Source organism: Antechinus flavipes, chromosome 4 (assembly GCF_016432865.1).
Source record: "Antechinus flavipes isolate AdamAnt ecotype Samford, QLD, Australia chromosome 4, AdamAnt_v2, whole genome shotgun sequence".
In the NCBI taxonomy this organism is placed as follows: Eukaryota; Metazoa; Chordata; class Mammalia; order Dasyuromorphia; family Dasyuridae; genus Antechinus; species Antechinus flavipes.
Window position 1 is genome coordinate 52,969,464 of NC_067401.1, and position 13,601 is coordinate 52,983,064.

The window sequence follows — 13,601 nt, forward strand, 5'->3', positions numbered from 1 at the left end:
TCTGCATACTTTGAAACAGTAAGTAAATGTTAACTATTACTATTATCATAAGGAACTAAGATGAGAACAATCTTTGCTTTAAGTAAACTTAGAAAACTGAGATTCCGTTTTACAAATGCCATGAACTGTTTTCATCAACACTCATACAAAAAGTGAAACGGATGAGTCTCTTAGTGTAAAAAGGAAAATCTTATTATTTTGATGGTGTTCTCCCTCAGTATATAGGGAAGTTGGTGGAGCTTTTTGTGATACATGATATATATATGTGTGTGTGTGTGTGTGTGTGTGTGTGTGTGTGTGTGTATGTAAGTAGATTTGGGCTTATCTTAACAAAGGTGGTTGTTGTGGTTCAATTGTGTCCAACTTTTCATGACTTCATTTGGGGTTTTTTTGGCACAAATATTGGAGTGATTTGTCATTTCCTTCTATAGCTCATTTGACAGATGAGGAAACTGAGACAAACAGGATGAAGTGATTTGCCCAGGATCACATTGCTTGTTTCTGTCTGAAATCAGATGTGAACTCAGGGAGAATGCTCTCTCCACTGTACCACCTGACTGCCCTAAGGTCTTCCTAACAATTAAATGGCCTAATATGGAGTGGACCGATCACACTGGGAGGTAGGGAATGCCCTAGAATGCCTTAAAATCTCCAAAGCAAGCTATAAATAGATATGTGTGTATATCTAAGTATGTGCACATACATATAAAGAGTTCAAATACTTTGTATTTAAAAAACTGGTCTTGTTTTGTTTGTGTGAAACCCCTGGCTCTCATGGGATACCATCCCTGTACAAACATCTGTTTCCATAGCCTCATTGGAGTGTCTTTCTGCTCAGATATCTCTTCAGAGCCTCGTGGATGTCTCTGTTCCTCAGGCTGTAGATGATGGGATTGAACATAGGGGTCAGGATGGTGTAGAGCAGAGAAAACACTTTGCGGAGAAACTGGGATGAATGGGCCGAGGGGGCAAGATATGTGGCGATTAGTGTCCCGTAGAACATGGTGACCACAGTGAAGTGGGAGGAGCAGGTGGAGAAGGCCTTGTGGCGGCCAGCATTGGAGGGGATCCTCAGGATGGTGGCGAGGATGCAGGAGTAGGAAGCTGTGATCAGGAGAAAAGGGACCAAAGTCACCGCAGAGGAGGTGGCAAAGGCCAGGGTCTCCGTCAGGGAGGTGTCTGTGCAGGAGAGCCGGACGAGGGGAGCGAAGTCGCAGAAGAAGTGATCGATCTCGTTGGGTCCACAGAAGGTCAGCCTGGACAGCAGGACGATGGAGAAGGCTGTGAGGAGGAAGCACCCGACCCAGGAGCCTGCGGCCAGCCCGAGGCAGACCTGGCCATTCATGAGGACGGCGTAGTGAAGAGGCCGGCAAATAGCCAGGTAGCGGTCGTAGGCCATGGCAGCCAGCAAGAGGCACTCCGTGGCCGCCAGGGACCCAAAGAAATAAAACTGCGTGAGGCAGCCGGCCACCGATATGGCTCTCTGCCCAGCGAAGAGACTCGCCAGCATCTTTGGGACAATGTTCGAGGTGTACCCGATCTCCAGGAAGGAAAGGTTTACCAGGAAAAAGTACATGGGGATGTGAAGATGGTGGTCGAGCAGAACAAGGAGAACGATGAGCATGTTCCCAGTGACGGTGAAGATATAGGCAGCCAAAAAGGTGGTGAAAAGGGCAAGGTTCAGCTGCCGAAGGGTTGAAAAGCCCAGGAGCACAAATTCCACAATGGCTGTCTGATTCTCCCAGGGAGGACGAGCCATGTCTGGCTTATCTACGGAGGATCATAATGGCGAAATGTGAGCTTGGCAATGACATTGAGCCTGAGAACCTTCACAGTATTTTCTCGTTTTAAATTCACTGAGGGTTTGGGATAGATGGGCAGATTGCTTGTCTCATTGCCATGAGATAAGCACTCAGATGCGTGTGAAGAGACAGAAGGGGATGCAGGGACAGAGTGCTGGGCCTGGGGTCAAGAAGTCCCCAGTTCAAATTCCGCCTCAGATACTGACAAGATGTGTCATCCCGGCCAAGTCCTTTCACCTTTTTCTATGTCTTTTTTCTCAATGGTCAAGTGGGTTTAATAGCAGCACCTGACTTCCAGGGTTATTGTGATGACACAATGAGATTGCAATGGCAAAGTGCTTGTCACAGGGCCTGACACATCGTTGGTGCTTATTAAACATCTTTTCCCTTCCATCTCTGTGCAGGGCGCTGTGCTTTATGCACAGGGCCTTCAGACTGAAGCAGGAAAGTGCTGTTTCTGATTCCTGATTTTAGATCTTTCATGGATTGCTTTTACTTTCAAAGCTTAACATAGAAATTCAATTAACAGACATTTATTAAACTCATACTTTGTGCTAGGCAGTGGAGATAACAGTGACAAAAAAAGGAAATGTCTTGTCCTCTGTCAATGGAACACAACATAAATAAGTATAAGTAAATATTGATAAGTAAATAGAAGGTAATTTAACAACTAAAGGGATCAGGAAAGGTTGATAGAAGAGCTAGAACTTCAGAGGAGACTTTGAAAGGATTCTGCAAGATGGGGATAAGAGGGCACATATTCCAGGCACAGAAGGTTGCTTTTGAAAATGCAGGGAAGTGATAAGTGATGGAATCTTAAGTTTAGGAGACAATTGCAGGTATATTTTTGCTGGGACATGGAGTGTGAAGAATAATGATATGAAAAGGGTTGCCCAATGGCCACCTTCCGTTTCCATAAACAAAACTCTCCATCCCTCTACCTGTCTCCCATGCCTGGAATACCCTCGCTCCTCTCACTACTGGCTTCCCTGGCTTCCTTTAAATCCCGTCTAAAATCCCACCTTCTACAGGAATCCTTTACCAACCCCTTTGAATTCTAGGACCTTCCTTCCTATTTATTCTGTATATAGCTTGTTTGCATATGTTTTTGTTGTGCTCCCCATTAGCTTGTGAGTTTTTTGAGGGCAGGGACTGGTTTTTGTCTTTTTTTGTATCCTCACTGCTTAACACAGAGTCCAGAATATAGTAGTTGTTTAATAAATAGTTATGGACCACAGACTTAACTACAGGAAAAGCACTGAGAAAAGACAATTTTTATTACAGTTAAAATATCATTGATAACATTGGTGAGACTAGCTTTGATTATATAAAATCATCAGAAACTACACTACAAGAAATTGAGAAGTGAGTGATGTTAAATTGGAGACAGTGAATGAAAACAACTCTTTCAAATTCAGCACTGAATGAAGATCAGTAAGAATGAATGTTGAAGAGGAAAGAGAAGAAAGCAGAGTAAGAATTACAATTAATCTTTACATTCCTATATTCACTTACAGCTCTCATATTTCAAAACGGTAGAGAAGACAGAGAGAAAAAGGGAGGAAAACATAAAGAAAAGGTAGAACAGAAGAAAGAAATGGAGGTAATGTGAAGAGAAGAGTCAGAAAGCAAAAGGGAGAAGTTAGGGAACAAGATTTTATTGAATATCTTGTATACACACAGTTCTATGTAGACACTATCATGGATACAAGGTAAAGGAAGATATCATGAGTGTTCATTAGGTGTTCAAAATCTAGTTGGGATGACAGAATTTATACATGAAACAGCTAGAGATCAAAGAAAGGGATGGGAAGAAGACAAAGGAAACTGAGAAGAGGAAGTTTGGCAGGCAACATAGTAGATAGATATTACACAAGATCTTTTTTTTTAAGTACTTTTTCCCTTCCAACTTAAAAAAAACGTTTATTTATTTGTCATGTAATAGCCATCTGCTAGGCTTCCCATTTGCTGTCCTTCCTCATTTATATTATTTTTCCCATTATGGGAAAGAGGGAGATATATCTCTTCAGTGCCACAATAGCTCTGCTTGAGGAAGCTGGAAGTAAAAAGGCCTATGTGCACTAACATTGCCAAGAAATTGGTCTGATAAAACCTAAAAAAGATCCTAAAGTCACAGATTGAGGGTTAGAAGGGATCTGGGGTTATCTTGCCCAAGAAGGGATTCAGACTCTCAGTCTATTCCCACCCCCAACATCATGCTGCTCTTTCTGTGGGATTCTTTGGCCCAGGGTCCATAATGGTGTATCCCTATGGAGGGAAGGTGTGAAATATGTTGGCAAGGAACCAAGGATAGTCTTCCAGGGGAAAAAATATCAAAGGGAAATCTGCACCCTGGGGTAGATCAGAGAGTACTCCTACATCTTTGACTGGATGCTGGTCTGGGTGACTTATGAGCTGACTAAGTGTATGTGAGCTTCAGGTCTTTCCTAACTAACTGGAAGCTCCTTCCTCTTCCATTTCTTCTTAAGTTATTGTCTAGATCAGTGGTTCTCAAAGCATGGTCCAGAACAGCCTGAGAATCTCTGAAATCCTTTCAGAGTCTACAAATTCATAATTAGTTTTTATTTTTAATGTGATCAATATCTCTAACTATAATCCACATAAACAGAAACTCTGGACAGATCCTCAATCATTTTTAATAGGATAAAGATATTGAGAACAAAAGTTTGAGGGCCACTGGTTTAGATAGCAATCGTTCTAGTATGGGGCCTTTGAACATTCAGGGCCAGGCAGGTTGATTATCACTAGAAATGGCTCTTTCTCTGAATATCTCTGTGAGGTGGCAGGCAAGGAGAATTCTTTTTCTTATCTCTTCGAACAGATAAATAAACGTGCACACAGGTACCCTTGTAACTTCTGCATTGCACAAATCCCTCTTTATAGAATTTGAGCTAAGCTATGCATGTGTACTTGACACTACGTGCATGTCCATGAACAATACAATAAAGGGGTTAAAACTGCTTTGCCCAGATATTGAAGGCAGTTACAAAGCAAGGCCCAGAGAGGAGTGACCACTGAGCAGAACAAGACTTGGAATTACAGATATGCTACACTCCAGCATTCTAAAAAGGCAGACAGGCAAAGATAATAGACCAGGAAGATGGCTCCAACAGATAAGGGAAAGGAGAGCACCTTGACAAGGAGAATAACCATAAAATAAACAAGCTATAAGGGAACTCAGGGGAGCCTCATTTTACAGTTACAAAGTTAGTCTAAACTGATTAGAACTCAGATCTTTTTCTTGCCCTCAGGCTCTATTCACTCTTATCACACTACAGGGAAAGCCCTTATTTTAGCTTGAGAGCACATCTTTAGGAATGGGTTTTCAAGATTTCAATATAGAAACGAGCAGCTTCATTTATTCCACTTCCAGTATTTTGAACTGTGAAATTCTCTTCTCTGACTTCATCCTTCTCCTCTTCATTCAAACTCTTCCACTCATTTTTCCAACCCATCACACCAATTCTGCTTCCGTTCACCTCCCATACTCAGCCCAGATGCCATGCTCAACCACTTCAATAATGCTGATTCCTCTTTAATCCTTCTAACATATTATACCAACCCTGGATTATATTCTCACCACCCATTTTAACTGTATTCACTCTATATCTCCAAAAAATCGCCAGAGGAAAAATCACAGAACATGCTATTTATTATTTAATCCTAATCATTAAGTCATTTCAAGATTAGTGTTCTCGATTGTGGACAAATCACTCATACCATGGGGAGCTGATTGCTCATCTGTGAAAAGGGAAGAAGTCATACTGTGGGATGTCAGACAATATCTGACATAGGTGGTATACAAATAATCTTTTCTCTTCTTTCACTTTTTAGTATTAATGCAATCACATTTTAATAATCCAGCTTGTTCATTGAGGTCCCTTCTGGATCTAGTCCTTTGACTTTTTTTTTTTTCTAAGACTAACCCCTTTATCTTCTTCCTTGAAGAATTCACTCCTTTGAGGAATCATTATATCAACTTTAACCTAAAGGAGCCAGAGGCACTTAGGTAGTGTAGGGGATAGAGCTCTGGGCCTGGAGTCAGAAAGATTTCTGTTCAAATACAGCCTCAGATACTAGCTGTATGAACTTAAGTGAGCCAGAACCTTAGTTTTCTGCAAAATGGGGATACTAATAACATCTACCTCCCAGATTTGTGGTGAGGATTACATGAGATAATATTCATAAAGTCCTTAGCACAATGTCTGGCCCACAATAAATATTTTTAAAATGCTTGTTTCCTTCCTATCAGAGGAGACGACATATGCATATATAATAGGGATATAAAAATAGATTTTTTTGAAGGGTTGAGGACATTAGCAGCTGGGACATCAGGAAAGGCTTCCTATAGAAAGGAGCACTTGAGCTGCATCTTTAAGGATACCAGGGATCCAAAGGTGAAAGAGCACATTCCAGAAATGGGAGACAGTGAGTCCTCAGGGACCCCAAAGGGAAATGATGTATGATAGGTAGGGGAAGGCATGTTGGCGCTCAGTCATGAAGGATTTTAAATGTCAAACAGAAGCATTTACATTCAGTAGCAGGAATCGTACAGAGTCATTGCCATTTATTGAAAAGGGGAGGTCTGATCCGCCCTTCAGGACAAACTCCAAAATCGGGGCAGAGGATGGAGTGGAATGAGAAGAGGTTACAGTGGTTGAGGGGGAAGGTGATGAGGGCCTGAACAATAGGAGAAAGATGTGGCAGCTGGTAGGAGACGTGGGGAGAGGAGAGTGAAGAGCCTAAACTAAGTGACAGTGCTGAGGATGGCAGAGAAAGGGACCTTGGCCAGAGGAAAGCACAGTGTGGTGGGAAACATGAGGCAAAAGATGGTGAGTTCTCTTCTGGTCATATTAATTTTGACTCACCTGTGGGACATCCAGTTCAAAATGTTTAACGAGCATTCGGGTGAGGAGGGATTGAAGTTCATGGAGGAGACTTAGATCTAGGAGCTATCTGCACAGAGCTGATATTTCATCCCATGGGAGGTAATGAGGTCCTCAAGTGAGAAAGAAAGCGAGACAAATCAGAGCCATGGAGCATTTCCATTTAGTTAGGAGATGTGACACAAAAGGTGAACCAGCAAGAGAGACTAAGAAGGGACAGTCATAGAGGGAGGAGGGGAACTAAGAGAGAACAATCATAAAATTCCAGAAAACAGAGAGTATCCAGGATTGGCGAGTAGTCAACAATGTCGCATGCTGTTCAGAGGTCAAGAAGCATGAGGGAAAAGGAATCAGATTGGAAAAAGTGGGGGTCACTAGTACCTCTGAAGGAAGCAACTTCAGTTGAGTGATAACCGTTGAAAACCAAGTTCAAGTGGTTAAATAGTCAGTGAGAGGAGAAGAAGTTGTGGCAAAGTTGGCAGACAGATTGTCCCCTCCTTGGGTTTTGGCAAAGGAAGGAGAGATATGGGGTGATAAAGGGGATAATAGGATAAAATGAAAACAAATTTTAAATAGCTGAGGCTTAGACTCGTTTTTAGGCAACAGAGAAGAAACTAAAAGATAAAAAAAGAGAGAGGATCACAGGGAGAGAAGGCATAATGATGGGGCAATTTGAAGGTATATTTAGGGGCCTGGCTATGATCAGAAAGGGCAGGTCATCACTAGATATTAGGTTAAAGGAGGAGAGAATGGGCAACATTTGAAGATAGAGACTGTATCATATTTATCTTTACTCCCCCTCAGTATTTAGCAAACTTCTTTGCATGAAGTAGATAATTAAATGGATAATTCACATGGGGAGCCAAACATTTTCCTAAGTCCTTAGGTCCATCTCCTGGGCACGTTGGAACAAGGATTCCCATTTGACTCAAAAAGTGGATGATGATCATAATCTCAGACACCCCATAAGTAAGGAACTTTGTCAGTGCCTGTGTGTATGTCATGTGCAAATGCAAATAAAATGCATGTAGTGATTAGAACCAAAGCTTTCTCAGCTATAACTTTCTGTTATTAAAGCAATCATATTTTAAGCAATCTAGCCTGTATATTGGGTTCTTTTTTTTTTTTAATACTCTAGCAAACTTTATTAAAAAGATTTCAGTCAATAAGGAATTGATGCTGGCCATTATGTGGATAGCTATTTATGGGAGAATCATTTTCTTCCAAGCAGACATAAGCTTGGTTTGAATATAAAATTTTTGAGGAAAACATTTTCCCCTGAACATTGTTGTGCTCTCTGGAACTGGACCATGAACAAGGAGTTCTCAGATTCAGAACCTTCACATCACACTGAAAAGGTTTTTGTCTAGGCTGCCGGTCATGGATTTGGTTACCATGGATACTGGGCACTGAGCAGTTTGCTTCCTCATTGAAAAACTGTGGACATAATCTGACAAAGGCAGTGTCTATACACTGGAAATGTTATATGGTTCATGTGATTTGCTGGAAATGATGTAGAAACCAGGAAGTATGATTAAGTATAAACAAAACTGTTAAAGGAAGAAGTAAAAGATGAAACGTCTCCTATATGTGAGAAAACTATAAAAGGGTGACATGTAGGTTACACGAACAAGAAAAAAGAACACGAGAAGCCATGACAAGGAAAGGTGCCAAGCCCAGTGCACCTAGAAAAGCAAAAACAGTATCCAAGATGCATGGATGTGGATTATGCTATGGACTGCCTTATACAACTTCTTTCTTTCTTTTCTTTTTTTTCCTTTGCTGAGGCAGTTGGATTAAGTGACTTGCTCAAGGTCACACAGCTGTACAACTTCTTTCAATACTCTTAGTTGTTATCACCCAATAAGTGAAATCCTCCTCATCGCAACAGAAACCTCTTCCCTGTGGTTCAATTTCCTATGGAGGAGAAAGAAACCAAACGTGGATGGACACTGTGGTTCAGTAGCTGGGTGGCCAATCTTATCTATCAGTTGATGATAAAAGGTTAAGGATGATATCAAGCCAGTATTTTCATCTGTGATAATTAAAATAAAAAGGAAGCATTTTCTGTATATAACACTCTATAATTCTCAAAATGCTTTCCTCATCGTCAATCTGTGCAGAAGGTCATTTGAATGTTATGACCTTCATTTCTTTGTATAAGAAAATTAAGAATTGGAGAGTTCAATGAAGTAAATAAGGCCATGCATCTAGCAAGGGCCAGAGACAGGTCTTCCATCTGGACCAGACTCTTTTCTACTACATCTGATTGCTTCTGTAAGATGAAGGGAATGGATGAGATGATTTCAAAGATCTGTTTGCAGGGTCTGGCACAAAGTAAGTTCTTAATAAATGTTGTAATATATAATATAATATAAAGCTCTAAAATAAATCTTTCTATCAGCACTAATATTCTGGGATTCTATGGCTTAATACATCATATTTTCATGAAACATTCAATTTTTAAATGAGAAAGTTATCTGCCTAAGTCCAAAGAGCTCACAGAGGAAATGGTTTTGCTCCTACATTTAGATTCAGAGGGACTACAAGGTGGGTAGAAACTGAAAGTGAGTCATTTGGGGGCCAGGAGGCAGCTTTCCACGGATCTATGCTTTGTCTTTGCTTCTTTGTGCTTAGGGACAGCCTTACCAAGGATCCATTTGCTCTTCATCTATGCTAAAAGAAGCCTGCTGGTCAAACAAGACTTGGGGGACCTTTTTCTCTTGGTAAAGAAGAATTCTGCTTTCAAAACATAAAAGTATAATAGTACAATTTGAATCTCTGCTATAAAGAGTGGCAGGTGGGTGTGAATTATAAAATGTGCCAGAAAGCCATTTCCTCTCTGCTTTGTATTGCTAGGTAGGTTTTGCTTTTGTACCGTCAATCATGCGATCAATCTATCAACAGGCATTTATTAAGAGCTTGGCGTTATGCTAGGAGTTGGGGACATCCAGAGAAAAAAGCAATATGTGCATTCAAAGAATTTCTATTCTATGAAGGAGTCTACATGTATGTACATATATATATGCAGAACAAATGTAAAATGAATGCAAAGTTATTAAATGCAAGGCAAGTGAGGAGGGAAGACTCTAGCAGTTGGAGGTATTTCTAAAGATGGAGGTGCTTCTATGAGGCAGTGATAAGAAGTGAGGGCATCATGGGCGTGAGGCACAGCTGGTACAAAGGTGTGTAGATGGGAGGTAGAGAGCATCATGCATGAGGAACAGAGGGATGGCTAGATTATAGACTGTGGAAAAGGAAATGATGTATTAGGTTGGAAAAAAAGATCAAGCTGGGCCACAAAAAGCTTAAAAGCCTTTTGAAAACCAAGGAGAAAATCTTATATTTATTTGATCCCAGAGGTGACATGGAACAATTGGAGTTTATTGAGTAGGGGAATCACATATCACATTTGTGATTAAGGCAATCATTTTGACAGCTGTGTTGGAGAATGGCTTAGAATGGGAAGACTCTTGAATCAGGGAGACCAATTATGCGATTACTGCAAATTGTCTTTCCCTGAACTAAGATGGTGACTATGGGAATGGTGACAGCTAGAGAAAAATATTCCCCGGACACTCAGCATTTGCCTTACCCACTTCCTTCCATAAGAAAAGCCTGAACCTAATAAGCTAAAAATTGGACACTTAAAATCCCAATAAAAGCCCTGCCCATCTTAGGTCTGTGTAAGTCCTGTTCTGTCCCAGAGCTCCCTTTACATACCAGGTGTCAAACTTCTCACAAACCCTGCACACATCATGCTTTCCTTATGAAGAATTTAATGCAGACTGACACTAAAAACATGACTCCCGGGATGTCATGGGAACTATGCAGACCAGGAGGAGTTGGAGCTTTGACTAACCTGAAGTAAAAACATATAGCTTCCATAAAGAGATGAGTAATAAGCCGTTTTCAAGCATTTTTAGGAAAAATAAGGACACATAGAAACACAAGGTTGGCAGCAAAACAAAATGATGAATCAGGCAGTTTCTACTAGGGACTGGTTTGTTTGGCCACTTTTAAACAACCAGTTGGATTCAGTTGAATAAGCTGATTTAATTAAAGTCAATCAGTTTAGGCAACAACCTCTCAAGACTGTCTAGCAATCGATCAACTTTAGCAAACAAGTTCAACTGATTTTTCCATTGAAATTTCGGGGTTGACTGCTTAGTTCAAATTAAGACCTAATCTAAGGAAAGCGGAAATGCAGAGAAGAGCAAGAGATAAGCAGAACTCACATACCTTTAGTTGCCCCAAGGATAAATATTCATATTTCTTGGATGCAGATGCAAAATGGAGCAGCTTTTCCACTTTCTACAGCAAATGAAGTGAAGCATCCAGGATCCTGATTACGCCTAAAAATAAGAATGAGAATGTCTTGTGCTTGTATAACACTATAGTTTGCCAAATATTTTCCCCCACTTCTGAAACTGTCCTAAGATTCAGAAAGAAACCCAGCATGGCCTAATGCAGATAGACTACTATTCTTGGGAACAATTGAGTTTTGGCATCTTTTCTTCCTCCTCCAATCAAACTTGTGTCCTCTGTGGACAAAGCTGGTACTTCCCCTGATACTGTCCCTAATGGGCATTCTCCAAATGACTCTGATGGGGAATTGTTGTTTATCTTGGTATGAATCCATGTTGGTATAACTAAACCTAATCTCAGAGGGAAAGTATATTTTAAGGTTTCACTTCTACTTTTCCAATATACTTTGGGAAAATGTAGTTCATAAGATCATGGACATACTATTGTATTTTAAATTTTGATCTGAACATGATCTCTTGGAGGAAAAAAAATAAAAACACTTTCCCCCCTAAAACCAAAGGCTAAGAAAAACAGGAAACAAAATTAGCAAATTTGTTAATTGGGTCCTGTTGTCATTCTGTTCTAAAAATTTGGATTTCTTATTTTTATTTTTGGTTAAAACCTTGCATTTCCCCAATGGTTCTCATTTGAAAATATTGAGAGAGGTTGAAACCTGGTTAGAAAAAGTGAATGTGTAATTTATGTGCTGAAAAAGTGATTGTACGATAGAACAGATCTCAGGAGTCTCAGATTGGTTCCTTTTCTTAAAAAGGAGAGAGAGTATATTTCTAGTCTGCCTACCCTCATCCATGGTGATTGTGAAGATCAAATGACATATTGTGAAAATACTTTGTACATTCTAAATCGACATTGAAATGAAAGGTAATAATATAACTTCTATGAAAATCAAATACGTGATTGTCTTTTACTGACAATCAATGAATGAGATTTCATTAAACTGAAATGGCCCCAGCTAGATTTTACTCTCTCCATTATATTCCCAACAGCCTTCCTGCTGTTCCATCAGAATAGAAACCATGAGTGGAGAACTTAATTCTTTCAGTTCAGCAGCTCCCGTTCTCAGTTACCCCTGAACTGATTGGTGAGTGCCTCATGTATTCTCTCACTATGTGTTTAGGCCCCATTATTTTTTCACTAGTCATTCTTATGCAAAATATACCTTTATGACACTCCATCCCCTTTCCAGTTCTGGAAGCATAATCCAAGCAATCTTGCCACTGCTATTGGAAAAGATGTGTTAGTCTATTACCCTATGGCTCTAGTTATCATCCTTATTACATCTCAAATCAAAATACCCTTTATTCCTTGGTCACCATTATATGTATACATATATTTAATTTTGCCTCTCCCATTAAAACGTAAACTCCTGGTTAGTAGGAATCATCTGTACTTTTGTATTTGTTTACCTAGCACTTAACATATTGTTTGGCACATAGTAAACACATTGAAATATTTTTCATTCATCTTAAACAATAAAATTAATGCAATCAACAAAGAAGTTAAACAGAGCACTAATTAATAGGTCATTAATGCTTTCTTAGTCTTTAGATTTAATAACATATAAGTTCCCCAAAGGTAGGGACTGTTTCCCCGCCTTTTTTTTGTTTGCTTTGCATGAGACAACAAATAAAAGTTGAATTTAGTGGAATCAATAGATTTTTCTCTGTTTTTTCAAGAATTTAGAAATTCCATGTTCACAAATATGAAGCAATTCAGTGGATCTAAAAGTGAACCAAAAGCCAAACCCACAAATTTTCAGTTATGATGACAATTGAAAAACCATGATCCACAGTAGTTTATCTTGAAAGAAAAGATAATAGAACCACAGGTCCATCACTGTAGAGTGAGAAGGAATATAAGAGGTCATAGAGTGTACCCTATTCATTTTCTAGAGAAAGAAACCAAGGCTTAGAGAGTGATTTACTCAGTGTCACACAGTTAAGAACCATCTGAAAAGTTCCCATTTCTTGACAACATCTTTTTAAAATGTGATGATCCAGAGGTCTGTTCTGATGAAATTGATGACTTTTGTGCTGTTGACAAAACTTCCTTCAGGATTGTTGGAATAGTCTTTGTTGACAGTGCATATATGCATAAAAAGCAATGAGTGATGGTAATGGGAGGAGGAGAAAAACCATATGTGTTATCAAACATCACAGAACCTCCTTTGGTGCAAAGAATAATAAGCTTTTCTTTCCAGTCAAAGTTTTGCTTGGAAAAAAACAAGACAAAACTAAAAGAAACAGAAATAAAAAAACTCAACTTTTTAAAAAAACATTTCCAAAGTGCCCATGAATTTCGTGGTTTCCAAAAATTACTAACAAAATTAGACTCTTTCTTTGACGGCATCAGCATGTCTAAAGGGAGGTATGATGAAAAAAGGGAGGATTATTCCCAAAGAGTAATTCTCACACACATGGATAGAACTCGGGAGAACACCTGAGGGAAACAGAGTAGGACTGTGGCTTCCATTGCCCCTCATTCCATGGGATGGACATGGAATGAGATGTAGTCTCAGAGCCGCTTGGGGCTAAAACCCGGCAAAGAGCTGGGGTGGCCCTCT

The 13,601-nt window shown here is 39.8% G+C and overlaps 1 protein-coding gene across 1 annotated transcript; it reads right to left on the minus strand.

Moving 5' to 3' along the window:
* Positions 1 to 651: 651 nt before the first annotated feature.
* On the minus strand, positions 652 to 11,221 carry LOC127562439 (olfactory receptor 11A1-like). Its single transcript, XM_051998157.1, has 2 exons — positions 10,952 to 11,221; positions 652 to 1,770 (listed from the first exon to the last, which is right to left on the minus strand). The coding sequence occupies exon 2, from the start codon at positions 1,757 to 1,759 to the stop codon at positions 815 to 817; it is 945 nt and encodes a 314-aa protein (XP_051854117.1). The 5' UTR covers positions 1,760 to 1,770; positions 10,952 to 11,221; the 3' UTR covers positions 652 to 814.
* Positions 11,222 to 13,601: the final 2,380 nt, after the last annotated feature.

Bases quoted from the DNA above. Each gene is read 5' to 3' on its own strand.
- LOC127562439 (XM_051998157.1), bottom strand. From the start codon at position 1,759: ATGGCTCGTCCTCCCTGGGAGAATCAGACAGCCATTGTGGAATTTGTG.